The 14415-nt window shown below is 49.0% G+C and overlaps 1 protein-coding gene across 2 annotated transcripts in view; it reads right to left on the reverse strand.

Moving 5' to 3' along the window:
* The window catches only part of HPSE2 (heparanase 2 (inactive)), a 97490-nt gene that overhangs the window by 76851 nt on the left and 6224 nt on the right, over positions 1-14415 (reverse strand). The window contains exon 3 of one of the 2 annotated variants that reach the window (XM_082765330.1): positions 7960-8121. The exons of the other annotated variant lie outside the window; for it this stretch is intronic. Coding sequence (XP_082621456.1) covers positions 7960-8121 — 162 coding nt within the window. The remainder of the gene's footprint in view (positions 1-7959; positions 8122-14415) is intronic. 2 annotated transcript variants of the gene reach the window in all.

A 14415-nucleotide genomic window follows, 5' to 3' on the forward strand; every position in this document is an offset into this window, starting at 1 on the left:
GGCCCAGGGCTGGCAGAGGGAAGCCATCAGCAGCACAGGGAGCAAGAAACATCCCATGAGAAGACCTGGATGATCCTGGGGCCCGGCAAAAAAAAGCAGGGGTGAAATTCAGTCACGCAGAGGGCAGGTATAAAAACTCTGTGTAACATAAGAGTGGAAGGAGCCCAGACACTGGCACACTGGGGGTCTGCTTCAGGCTACAAGATCAGGGAGATCAGAAGCATGGGCTTATTGGGAGCATCTGAAATACAGAACCCGCTGGTAATTAGGGACCTTTAACTGCCCACACATTTGCTGGGAAAGGAAGACATCAGACACAGTCTTGCATCAAGTTCCTGGAATGCATCGAGGAAAAAATTGAGAGAGGAGACAGGAACAGCACTAGAAAGGAGGCTCCTCGAGATTTGCTTCTGATCAACAAAGAACCAGCAAAAGTATGAAGGTAGAAAGCAATGTGAGAAAGGCAGTCCGAATGAGGGGGTTTGTACTCATTAGGAATGGAGGGAAAGTAAGAATAAAAGCAGCCTGTTGTGAGCTGAGCTGCAGCTTGCTCCGAGGACTGGCAAGCAGGATTGCTCGCTGAAGGAAAAGGGAGCTCAGGAAAGATGGTATTCTGTGAACATGCAGCTAGATAAGGCAAAAAAGCAAGTTTGGGAGGGGAAGAGGGGTATAATGAGAGCTAATCAGAAACCCCCAACGACCTGCAGCACACGAAGGAGAAGTGGAAGCTGCATCAGACTGGTATGGGAGAGTACAAAGGGAGGGCACAAGGGAATGGGGACAAAGCGAAAGAGCCAAGCGTTCAAAAAAGAAACTGCTCACAGCAAGGATCATGAACGGTAACGAGGAGACATTTGATAACTACATTAGTGGGAAGAGACAGACCAAAGAGTTCATCACCTCCTGAGCAGGGAGAAAAGGTTAATAGATGGTTTTATGCCACTGAACACGCCACAAGCCCTCCTGAAGCTGTTAGTGCGTGTCAGCCCTCCCCCCTTCACACAGAAATCTGTTTTCTGTTAGGTTTATGTGTTTTCTTTATTCTCCACACAGCACCCAGAAAAAGCTGGTTCTGGTAATGACATTACATATTAAAATCAACAATTATAGTTACATTATAAGATACACAATTTATAAAATATTTTCTCTTATGAGGCTTGTTAAATAGGATGGTAAATCGAATTTAATAAATGCAAAATATGCTGTAAGAAGTCACATTCCCCACAGTTACAAAAGAAATAACCAAAACAGATAATGAGAAAGCCAAAGTGTTGTTTAACAGACTAGAGAGTGTCACCTGAAAAAGAGATTCACCTTCCTGACCTCTCTCACACACACACACCGTCAGCACACAATGAGTTGTAAAACCACTAATTAGGGTAAGAGAAGGCAGTGGTCCCAGGGGGGTGGCTTGCAGCTGTCTCAGGAAGCAGAGAGGTATAAATTGGGACACAAGAAAGGTATTTCACAATAGCCAACAACTTGCAGAGCTGTGCACGGAGACAAAGCTGAAATGTTTCAGTGCTTTTGTTGGTTCAGACTTCATGCAAAATGATAACAGACCACAGAGTTAACGCAATTAAAAGCAGCAGAGTTCAACTGTGAGCTATAGTAGAGAATGAGCAGAAGAAAGATTACTTAAATGTGATGTTTCTAAATGGGCCTGAGGTCCGTCAGCAACTATCTTTGAAAATTTCTGGAAGACAAATGAGGTTTCAGAACACTGCAAAATGGCAAATATAAGTGGCTATGTTCAACAGGTTGAAAAATCAAGGAAATTGCAGGCCAGTCAACATTACTTCAATTCCTGGAAAAAAAATTTGGAACAAATCATCAAACAACCCATCTGCGAGAAAGGGCTGGAAGTAATAGCCATGCCATGTGAAGCCAACCTGCTTTCTTTTTGACATAGAAAAGGGGTCTCATATGTGAGATAGAGGCAACAGATGTTATATACCTTTACTTTAGTGAAGCTTTAACTCCAGTTCTGTATAATGTTTTAATTAGCAAATTAGGAAAATAGAGTCTAGATGAAATTCCATACGGGGAACACACAACTGGCTGGGAAACCGTACACAAAAATGCAGACATGAACAAGCAGTACCATGCCAATAAAATCCACGATTGTACAGGGGCACACAGACAGGAGTGTCACGCAGAAGACATTAAATAATCCTGTGGCTCTTCTCAGTCAAGAAAGAGCTTGGCACAACACAGCTCATTTCAAGGCAAGACACTTCAAAAAAAGCCCAGACCAAGTGGAGAGAGCCCAAGGGACACCAAGCAAACAAGAACCACAAAAAATTTAAAGAGCGCTGAAAGGGACCTCAAGAGGCAGAATCAGCCACGCATGTGTCATTCAAATTGAAAATAACATGGCCATGAGGAAAGAGCAGAAGAAAGGCAGTCGTTCAGCGTGCAGAACAAAAGTCTTAGGGGAAACATGATAACAAGCCTCAAATATGCAAGAGATTTCTGCAAGGAGGAAAGGAGCACTGTATGCGGCTCTGCTTGTCCACAGGGAGAGGACATGGTGTAACGCGCCTAAAGCGAAGCAAGAGATTTTAGAAACCTCAACCACACAATGATATAAATAATTACATCCTAGAGCTGACTGCTGCAGCAGGGTATGGACTCTCAGTTGCAGGAGGCTTAAGATTAAAAGCCACATCAGTTAAGTCTGTTAATGAGGATGTCCCAGAAACCAGCGCAATGCTGGTGCCCTGCCACCGAGCCCTGCAGCCTGCTGGCTTCACACACACGCACCCGGGATCACAATATATTTCAGCCACACACCAAATGCCCTCGGAAAGCTGTGTAGAGAAAACAAACAGCCACTTCATTTCAGAATGAGCTCATATAAACAGCTGATAAAGGCACAAACCCACTTGGTTACAAGAGAATGTTTTTCGTGGTGAGCTTGCCAGCACCACCCCCTCAGCTCTGATGCTGACATCTCCGAAGACACCTGCAAGCCATCTTCAAAAGGGACTCTGCCAGTCACTATCTACAGCCCCAGCACAGATATCACTTTTATGACATATTACAGTTTTTCTGACCCTTTCTCCTGGAAAATCCTTCTGTTTCAAGGCAATTATATTCTCCCCCATCAGAGCTAACAATGTAATTGCCCCCCTTTTGCTGGCATGACTCCTCCACCAGTACCTCAGTTGCGTTAATCAATGAGATGAACTCAAGAAAAATGTTTTCAATGTGTATTTAGCTTTGAATGTTGCTTTTCTTGTGTCAGCTCTGATAAAAGGTTTGAGCCCCCAGAAGTCCGTCTGCTTTTCCAAAAGTATTGGCTGGTCAGATAAACAACACTACCTCTCCTTATACACCTTTCCCTGAGCAGAACCCAGGTACAGCTGATTTGTCATGGAAAAGGCTAGAAGATGCCCTCTTGAGGTCCTTTTCAGATCTATTTTATATGATGCTGTGGATAATGTGTACACCATAATGGTCTGTGATGGAGATGAGGGCAGGCAGCTTGATCTGAAGTCAATAACCAGCCTGTTACCAAGCCTCAGAAAGTGGGAGAAGGGGAGCAAGCACAGCACCAAGCACCCTGCCACAGCACCCTATAAAAGAGTGTTGATACACAGAGCTGCTGTGTGGATCACATCATGTTCAGGCTGGTCCAAAATAAGGTGTCAAAAAGGGAAGAAAGCTGCACTTACCTCTGCAAGGAGCCCAGAGACCCTCCTGGGTCCAGTCTCACAAACCCCCCCTCCAGCCCTACAGGGTGTCCTCCATGGAAGCTGGTTATAAATTGAGATAAAACTATATGTCTGGGGAAACTGTACCAAAAAACAATCTGAGCAGCCTTTCTGTCTGGCAGACAGGCACCTAAAACACCTTCAGCCCCTTGCCCCACTCCCTGCACAACCCCTTGCAATGTCAGCCCCCAAAGCACCCCCCCAGCACCCCACAGGAGGGCTGTGGGCCCTGCCAACACCTCCTGCTCCAGGACCCCCATCTCCCAAAGCAACGTCCCTCAGCAGGAATCACAGAACTGCTGGCCACCAGGGGAGGCCCACATATGCAGGAAACACAAAAGTCACAGGTGCTTGACCTGAGCCATGCAATTCCCTGCTGCAGCAAGCAGGGCTCTTACCATCACCACGGGAGACGATAAAGGCATAGTGATGTATAAAATATGGCATATTTCTCTCAGTGGGGCTGGAAGAGGCTCAGTGAGAGCCCTCAGTAGCGTGGGAACACGTGTGGTGGGCCAGGAGCTCTGTGTACCTTGGGGAGGTTCTCCATCTCCTCTCTTGCTCCCTGCCTTTAGGGGCCGTGTCGCATGATGTGGCAGGGTGGGGGGCTCCCACCACACACCCTGAGGTTGTTTTCCTGTCTTCCTGATGCAGATGTGGGGTGGTAGGACAGGCTGGAGAGCTGTCAGCACTGTTCTCCTGGTGCAGGGAAGTAATCTGCTTTGCAGCTTCGACCAGAAGGCAGAGCAGAAAGAGGAGACGCTTTTCTGCTGTTCAGAATGAGGAGGGGGGCACTATTTTGTTTCCTCGGGATGGGAACTCCTGAAGGCAAGTGTACTATTTATGGTTCATCCCTGTATCTTGGGAAGCTCAGTTACACTTAACACTTCATGCAAATACGGGAGGGGACAGTTTCTCACATATGTCTATTGACCTCCTGTGCAATTCCCTCTTCCATTAGGCTTAACAGGCTTTACTTAATAGCAGTACAGAAACCAGTCTGTGTGGTGCAGACAGTGCAGATCTCCAGTTCTTCAAAGCACAAATGCAGGACACCAGCCCAGCACAAACTGGCACCACAGATGGAGGGTTTCAGGCTTAATCTGCCAAAGCTCTGCCTGCTACTGCTCCACTCTTCCCTCAAGAGCACCACTAAGACCTGCATGAACTGAGTCTCCCTGCCCTGGGGCAGTTCCTCACACCTCACACACTAACAGCACAATGCTGTGCGGTCACCAGGGCTCCAAAATCCCCTCACTGTGACCTGGACTTTTCTCCTGAGGGCTGCAAAGCAAGAGAGCCTGCTGTGAGTCTTGCAACTTCCACTCCTGCTGATAGGGGCTATAAAAGAAACACCTCCTGCTCTGGTTAGCTCGGCTGGGCAGAAGCAGAGAGGTGTTTGTAGGGAAGGGCTGAGCTGCAAGCAGTGGTTTCCAGAGGGCAGGCAACTCTGTGCACCCTCCCTGCTCCACCATGGGCTGGCCCGGCAGCACAGGAGATGCTGACGTGTGAAACGAGATACCTATCTCTGAGCAGCAAGGGGAGGCAGCAAAGATTAATAAGCCTCAAAATGTTATACAGCATTTAAATAGCGCTGTCATGGATCAAAGACTATCACTCATCTCAGGCAGGCAGGCTCGGTAAGCCTGGAGAGATCACGTACAGCAAACAAATGCAAGATGCAAGAGAAAGCCTGCAGACAGGAGCAGAGGAAAGCTCATACTTGTCCAGAGAAATTGAAGTGGCCTAAGCCAGAGTCCAACATGTGTTCCTAGAGGAACAAGAGCCAGAAAAACTGCCTGGTTTCACTCAGTCTCAGTTGTGTCTTAGCACAAAAAGCACATTTTGCTTTAAGACAGCCTCTTACCTTGGAGGTACCTGCTGCTGGGAGCAGCTCAACTCCCGGTGCAAGGACACAACCCTGCCTGGTGGCTGGGACAGGGAGCCCGCTGGGGACTATGTGCAACTGGTGGCTGTATTTGGAAAAGCCCCTGCTTTACATCAGTGCCCTGGGGACTGCAGAATCATGCTCCTCCCATTCTAAGATCTTTCATTCTTAAAGACATTGGGATACTGCATGGAAGTGTGATGCCAATACCACTTGCCCACGCTTGCGGTATGGGAGTAAGTATTCTCATATGACTTTGGGCACAACACTCCATTTACATTCCTTTGGTATAACTGAAGAATGGCAGGAACTAGCAGGAGCAGGAGCCCCTTTTACACAGAGGCTCGGGGCTGAATATTCCCTTGCTCTGGGTTGGACACTGGTGCTCAGGGTTGCCCACAGTGTATGCACTGCATGAGACCAAGTGACTCCTGGATGCAGCCCTCCAGGGGAGAACCCTCATCTTCAGGGATCCCCCAGAAGCTCCATCCCTGCTCACTCATCCCCTTCAACATCCCTTCCCAAAACAGGTCTGTGTCCTCACTCCCGAACCTCTCCTCGTGTACCTTGCTGCCGACCTGGGGACTTCCTCCGGCACCGTACAAACACGTTGTGCAGGACAAAAAGAAGTCCTTAAGCAAACTCTGGCTGATTGAATTTTGAAGGTAAGGAATGCCCTTCTGCAACAGATGTACAACCCCCTCTGCCCACCCCAAACACCAGATCCATCACGGAGAAGGGAAATATTTACACAAGTTAGTAGAGTTCCAGTTAAATATTATGCTTAGCTGTCTAGAGTCCATGTTCTCAGACTATGTCTATGAAATAAAAGATTAAACTTCATAACAATTATGAAGTTGCTCTGCTCACATTCAAAGGGAGTTAAAGGACATTAAAATAGTTCTTTGGGTAATATTACAGCGAAATTGTTCTCTCCCTCCTAGAGAGTTGGAGCTAAAACCTTGTGAACTCTCCTGTAAACACACTTGGAAAGGCTAAGAGCTGAGCTGATAACCAGGTAGCACCTCTGCTCCGCAGGTTCCGTAAAGTATGTGAGCAATGCCTGAGAGCTTTTGAAGCAGGGAGGGAAGGAGGATAGGGGAGAGCAGCTTCTCTTCTCGAGGGAAGTTTGTTTAGTGGAAAGTAAGCAAGTTGTCAGGGGAAAAGCTGACAATGTTGATTCCAGCAGTTGTACTGGGAATAAACAGCCAAGTGGATTACGTTACAGGGAATGAGAAACGGCTCTGAGGATCCCATTTAAATGCTGGGCTTTCAGGAATGATGCGATTCAGCCATGCTCCTGGCCCCAGTGCCCACCAGCCCCCGGAGCTGAGCCCCCTGCGAGCCCCGGTACAGCCATCCCTCCCCCGGGGGGGTCCCTGAGAGGTCGGCACAGCCGATGTCCACAGGGGTGCCAGGGCTCACAGGGACAGGGGATGACATGGACCCATGCTGGCTTAGGGCTGGGGGCTGGATGCGAGGCTGCACAGCACCCGCTTGCCTCTCCCAGCCAGCTGCGGGGGCCGCCACGGGGTCTGCCAGCACCCCCCCAGCCAGAGCACGGGGCCCTCCTTCCCGTAAAAATGGGATGCCTCCCTGCCTTCCACAGGAAAGGACCCAGCAAGAGGGGAAGGGGATCGTGTTTGATTTATTAGCCTCTTCCTCCTTCTCATCGTCTGTGGCTCATCCAGCTGTAGTGATAAGAACAGCTATGAAAGGACACTGCTGGCTGCTGGGATCCCATCCTTCTGCCCACTCACTGCCTGAAGACATCAGTCCTTTACAAGCACCATTAAATGTGTATCCAAAATGTGGCAGTCTCCTCCATCCTTTGAGATTGTGTTCCCTGGATAATACAAACAGTTGCCAGAAAAAGAGTATCCTCTCAGCTCTGTCTGGGCCATTATCCCTTTATATTTGCTCTTTAATATTTACTGGGTTCACACAAAGTGCATGCTCTGAAAAAAAAAATAAAAAAATCAGCTGCAGCTTAAAGGACTCCAAATTTAGTAATTGCTGCAGCCCCACCGACACGAACAGTTAGCAGGGAGATTTCTCCAGCACTTCACGTGCTGTGGTATTCTGCTTAGGTCAGACTGCGGAAAACCTTCTGTCCAGAGGCACCAAATCTGGAGTGTCTGCAGAGGTGCCAGCTGCAGAGGCCTTATGAGTCCACCATAATTTCCTGCAGATCCTTTCCCTCCCAGAACCCAGTAATCGTGGTCAGAAAGGGAGGCAGCCAGCGAGATGCTGATTCGTACCGAGGTGAAGCACCCGAGGGTTTTAACACACCTGTGAGTTAGCAAGAACTAGCCACAGCTCCTGGCTCCAGAGCTGGTCTTGCAGCCTTACCTGTTAGTGTGAGGTTGCTGTATGTGTTTGAAAACTGCTCCTTTAACAAAACCAAGTGCATCTGAGCTGCCTTTTCCCTCTGTAGCTCCAACATTATGTCAGGATGCTGGGCGATCTTACAGCCTTTCTGCTTATCCAGGGCAATGTCACTGCGAACAATGTCTACAGCAAAAGGGAAAGAAAAAAGGGAGATGGCCAAACCTCAGCTTCCATTTTCACCAGACGCTTGGATCAGAACCAGCCAACATGACAGCCACACAACCATCACTCAGCATGAGCAACCCAAAAAAAAGGGTCCAAACCCCTTGGATCCACCTAGCCAGTGAAACTCCTCTGCTCAGGTCTCCTTTTCTCCCACGGAAAGTTCAAGTCATTGACTTTAAGAGGCTCACACCACCTTCCACCCCTTCCATCCATCACCTGCCTACCAGTTGAGCTCTTACTACTATGACCCCTCCCTTGCTAGAAAGTGCAGATGTCTCCCAACAATATTTATATTATGACGCTGTTACTGGTATGTTTAACACTAAATAATGAGAAAAGACTAAATCCTGTTCTGGTGACCCCCATCTTCCATTTACTATGGCTTGACAAAGACAGCAAAGAAGGCTTTTCCTTGCCCTATCTATCCTCACTGCAGCTATCACAGCTGCAGTTCACTCAGCATGGCTCTTTGAACAGGTCTCTACATACTTCTAATTCCTGACATCCAATTCAGAAGGCAGGAAGCTTACCTAACAATTACCTTATCTTCATATGAGCATTTTTAAAGTCATATTGTGGAATAAGAATGTGATATTCCCTCTCCTAGAACAACTCACCTGCCAGGGAAATGCAAAGCTGGGGATAGCAGGGGAGAACAAGAATCAAATAAGATGTGGCCAGTCTCTAAACAGGGCAGGGGTACAAAACAGTCTTTTTGAGACCATTTTCTGAGCTGAAGGAACACTGTAATGTGCTCAGATCCAGAGGCACCATATGTTGTACCAAATTCTTACAAAACCTTAGGCAGCCAGCAGTGATAAGGAATGATGGAAGTTGGAGTCCTTCCATTGCATTGCATGAGGTCACCCTTTGCGTCACAAGGTTGCCCTTTCCTTGGTTTAATTCCCATCTAGCTAGAAGTTTCCGAAGGAGCTTATCATCAGAAGAGAGACATTTCTTGCTCCACATGCATTCTCCAGCTCCATTATCATTATGCACATCAAGAAACACCGAAACTGTTTCCAATAGCTGTGCTCCTGTCTTTCAAGGTGTCAAGCCTGAGGCTGTGCAAACCTAGGTTCCAAACTCTGCCTTGGGCTGACAGAGAACCCCCTCCGATGGTGACATGGAGGGCTGGAGGCCACATTATCTGCGTTGGACCAAAACAAGTTTGTTCCCTATAGGGATGGAGGGAATTTCTTCAGGTCATGCCTTGTGGGTCAGGACAAACACTCAGCTCACCTCCACACCAGGCAGGAGCAGGACTCCAGGCCTGCCATGGGGGCCTATAAGAGCCTGGCCAACCTGCTGACTTGTTTGCTGTCAGATGATGAGGAACTGAAGGCTAGGAGATCCAGCAAGGGGATTTGGAGAGGACAAGCCATTTCTGTGAGGTTTGCAAAGACCCCAGAACAGTTTTGATGGGTTTGGTGAAAAGGCAGACTGATGTCTCCTCCGGTGGGACAAAAAGCTTCCTGGATCAGAGAAACTGTGAAGAAGGAGAGATCTGCAGGGTGCCAATGTGAGCTCTTGGTCCTGCAGCAGTGGCATAGCCACATTCAAAGAACACAGCCCTCCTGCTCGGGCCTGCTTTCGCTGCTCCTAAAACCCAGACCACAGCCCACATGGGCCCAAAAGGAGGAAGCAGTGGCCTGGGACCTTGGGCCCTGTCGCTGTGGTCAGAGGCCAAGGCAGCACCTTGGAGAGTGCAAGGAGACATGGCAGCAGTCCTGTGTGACACCTCCACCCCTCTCTTTGGGGACCACGGGTCACAACAAGCACATGCTGGGGAAGGGACAGCCCTGCATGCACTGTCTCCAGAAATGAGGGGCAGGAGCAGTGTTTGGGTGCCTGTCCTTAGGTGGTGAAGTTGCTGTAATAGGAAGTAGCACGGGGATGGCAAACCCCATTGAGGCAAATCCCCAATTATTTTACAGAAGCTGAGTGCTGATGTGGTGAGGGGGGAGCTGTGAAGGGCATGGAAAGTGAGGACACTCTTCTGGAGGTCAGCTTCATGGGGTTCCCAGAAAGCTGCCACTGCAAAAGTGCAAGAAGCAGAAAAAAAGGCATTTGGTGGTCCCTGCTTCTCAGGCACAAAGGCCCAAGAGATTTGCCCAAGACCTACATCTGGAGGTGGAGCCCACGCTCATCATAGCTGCAGATTAAACGCTGGGTGGATGCCTGGGATAGAGGGCTCCTCAAAGGACTCAATGCCTGGTCACAGACCAGCAGCATCGAGGGAAGAGGGCTGGCAGGGCACAGCCACTGTGAAAACTCAAGGGAAACCTCAGCAAGAGCAACCCAGGGAAAAGGACCCATGGCCAACAAGTCTGAAAGTAAACGAAGGGGAGAGATGCGAGGAGAAGGAGAAGGAGAAGGAGAAGGAGAAGGAGAAGGAGAAGGAGAAGGAGAAGGAGAAGGAGAAGGAGAAGGAGAAGGAGAAGGAGAAGGAGAAGGAGAAGGAGAAGGAGAAGGAGAAGGAGAAGGAGAAGGAGAAGGAGAAGGAGAAGGAGAAGGAGAAGGAGAAGGATCTCCCAGGAGACGCTGGGCAGCGCAGTCACCAAACAGGACACTGCCTTCTGGAACGTGGAGCAGCAATAAAAACAAACACCAAAAGTCGAAATGAAATTAAGAAAGGAAAAAAAAAAAAAAAAAAAAAAGAGAGAGAGAGAAGAAGAAAAATACCCAGCACAACAAGAAACCAAGCGTCTCTTGCCAGAAGTGAGAGAGAAGAACTCCAGATGTGAGAGCCCCAGAGGACGCCAAATGGTTTCCAAAGCCGGCAGCTCTGCCTCGGGAGGGAGCGGCCGGGCCGGGCCGTGCCGGGCCGTGCCGGGCCGGGTCAGTACCCTGGCCAGCTCAGCACGGCTCGGCTCGGCGCGGCTCTCCCGGGCGGGTCCCCGCGGCGCAGCCCCGACGGGGCGCTGCGGGCCAGCCCCGCTCCGGCGGGTCCCCGCTCCGGCGGCGGCGGCAGCGGCGGCGGCGCGGTGCCGGGCCCGGGAGCCTCCATGCGGTATGCCGGGAGCACACCCGTGTGGCGGCCAGGTGAGCTGCGGCTGCCCGGAGCCGCCCGCAGCATCGCCCCCCGGCCGGTCCCCGCGACAGCTCCCCCCTGCCCCGCCCGGAGCTCCCGGGACCGGCCGAGCTCCTGGCGCCCCCCCCGAGCCAGCCGCTTGCCCTCGGGGCTGGCGTGAAGTCGCTGAGGCTCCCGAGCAGCCCCCCACGGACGGGCGAGCCGGGAGAAGCGGTCTCATGGCAGAAATCCAGCAGGCACCGGGCAAAACCTGAACCCATTTCGGGTTGCCGGGCTTAGAGAATACCTACTTTTTAAATGAACGCCTTTAAAAGTGCTTTAAAACTCAGATTGGTCTCCCGGAGTTGTCATAAAGAGCCCACTGCCTGCGAAACGAGGAGCACGGCTTCGATGTAGAAAGCCTAAAGATTTCTCAAGCCAGAAGCTGCATCCTCACCGTGTCTGTCTTCAATAGGCAATCCTCTGACAGATTCGTCTCATTCCTTTCCTTTAGATGGGAAAATTCCCTGACAATGAGTTCCACAAGTTATTTCGCACTATATAAAAAATCATATTTGTTTGTTTTATATGTAATAATTCCGCTGGATGCTCCTTATTTCTTGTGTAATGAAAGCAAGGAAATAATTATTCCCAAATTGTCTTCTCTGCATGCCTCTGAGTTCATAACATTTATCATATCATCAGTCATTTTTCCCAAGCTGAAAATACACTGATATCTGTGTCTGAAAGCTGTGATTTTGACTGCCTCCATCACCTTATCCTACACAGATGTATTCCTTGCACGGGTTCGTGTGGTCCCACTATAGCACAGCATGCTTATAGCCTAAGAATGCTCTCAGTGGGTTTCTTTCCTAATGCTTCCTAACAGTGATTCGCTTTATACTTCCTTAAGTGCATTCAGAGAACAATCCATAATAAATTCAAAACATTTTCCACGAATGGCAACAGCCAATTTAGAACCCAGTTGTATAGGAAGTCGCACGCATTTCCCCTGTTCACATTATTTTGCATGAATTATTTCTAATTCATGAGAAGATGTAGCATAGAAGGAAATGCAGAACTTTAAAAAAAAAAAAAAAAGTAATGTTTTTTAGAGAATTTAGGATGCTTATTAGAAACAATGAAACATATAACCACAGGAATCTTTTGTCTCACCCATATAGCAGCAAATGGCTAACTAATCAGGATCTCATTGTTTGATTGCGCCATTTCCTGCAGTTATAAAGCAATTTTCATGCACAATTCTTGCAAAACAGTTTGAAATTTTACAAGAAAAATGGAGATAGACAGTCGGTCTTTGGAAGCACCTCCTGCACAGAGGTATCTCCCTTATCTCATGAAAGGTGATTTCTGTGGCTGTTTTTTATTTCCCAGGAAACAGCTAAGCATGGGGGCTCCTTCCACAGAAGCCCCCGCCATGCAGAGCAGGTTGTGGATCTCTCTCCGTGCTTACAGCCCCTGGGACCCAGTAGTCAGGAGGCTGCTGCAGAGCTCCCACCAAGATGTGGAGCTTTCTACAAGAGCCTGGCAAATCCCAGAGCACCAGAGGCCGTCAGAGGATCTGCTGGTCTTTGGGACAGAGTGTTTGCAATGCCTGAGCTGCTGTGAGTCTCCCAGAGGAGCTGTGTTTTAAACACTCAGAGGGTGAAAAAGCAATTGTTTCCTCTGTGAGCTCGGAGAGGACAGATGCCTAAGCTGCCGAGGGACACAGGCAGACAAACAGGTGCTCTGGGAGATCAGAAACAGAAGGTGGTTCCTTGAGTAAAGGACAGCTCGTTTGTTTGTTTATTTTTACGGGGACAAAAGGATGATTCAGCTCGTTGGGATACACCTGCTGCACTCAGAGCAGTTTTATGAGCTGGTGGAGCCAAAGCGGCAATCCCAGCCACAAGACAATAACCCTCACTGCTCTGCTGTCCTCATACCCCCGGTGACCCTCATCATCCTGCTCACTAAATCCACAGAAAAAACAGGTGCCTTATTTTCCCGAATTAGTGTTCTGCTGGTTTGGCAGATGATCAGAAAGGTGCCAGAGCCAGCAAGGCAAGCAGCAGCAGGACACAGCACAGAGCAAAAGGAAGGCACTGGGGACCAACACTTTTGGTGGCAGACACCCTAGGGATGACCTTCACCAGGTTCAGGAGGCAGTTTTGTCAAATTTAATCTGACCAAGACTGATGCTGCCACAGTCCTACCTTTCACTGCACTCTTTCCTTTCTTAGCACTTGCAGTCACACATTACATGGTTAAGGCAGCTGCACTAGCTGGCGTGTAATCACCTCTCTGCCTTTCATGTCTGGCCTGAACTGACTCTTCACATAAATTCAGGCTCCAGATCCAGCAGACAGCAGGAACATGCCAGAAGGGGCAGGCAGGTAGGAGCAGCAGTGTGCTGGCACACACCTCTGCATCCTTGACCAGTCATTCCCATGTTCTCACCCTGAGAACTTGGGGTCCAGGTGAAGGGAAGTGCCACTTGGCAAAAGGAGTAACTTTAACAAGCCCAAGTGCAGGAGGTAGAAGATGCCAATTTTATGCTGAAAGAATATAAAGGAATCCTCAGGTCAGTTAGCAGTTTACTGTCTTCCTTTCAACACAATGCCTAAGACTTTCACACATATTCTAAAAGCACAGCATCCTAGAAGCAGACTGTGCAATACAGACTTGGCACGGGTGGAAGGTGGAATCCCCCTGCTGAACAAACCTCCAAGCTCAGGTGCGGTGCCAGGTATAGAAAGCTGTCTGAAGGAGTGGATCCCAGACTGAAAGGATGCCCACAAAACCCAGTAGCCAGGATTACACAGCACAGCACAACGTTTCCCGCACTATATGGCAAAATCTCCTGACTAGTATGGAAGGCATAAGGAACATGTCTTTTCCCAGGTTTTTGTGGTAATTGGCCATTTTTCCAGATGCCCTGTATCCTCTCCAAAAAAGGAAATAAAATAGAAGGAAGTAACTTACCAGCAATTAAGAGAGTATTTTTGAAATGTGTTGTCCATATGCACTTCAGCTCCAAAACTTTCCCTACGCACTACCTACAGCATGTATATGTGCTCCCTTTCCCCTCTCCCTCCCACGACCCACACAGGGCCACACTGTTGGTGTGTGGCAAGTGTCTTTTGGTCTTTTCTCAGCCACAGACCCCCAGTAGGCTGTGAAAAGATGAAGAAGTCCCAGAGGCCATGCACTTGGGCCAACACATCTTGAAAAATTTC

The sequence above is a fragment of the Aythya marila genome (assembly GCF_965140915.1).
Source record: "Aythya marila genome assembly, chromosome: 7".
Lineage (NCBI taxonomy): Eukaryota > Metazoa > Chordata > Aves > Anseriformes > Anatidae > Aythya > Aythya marila.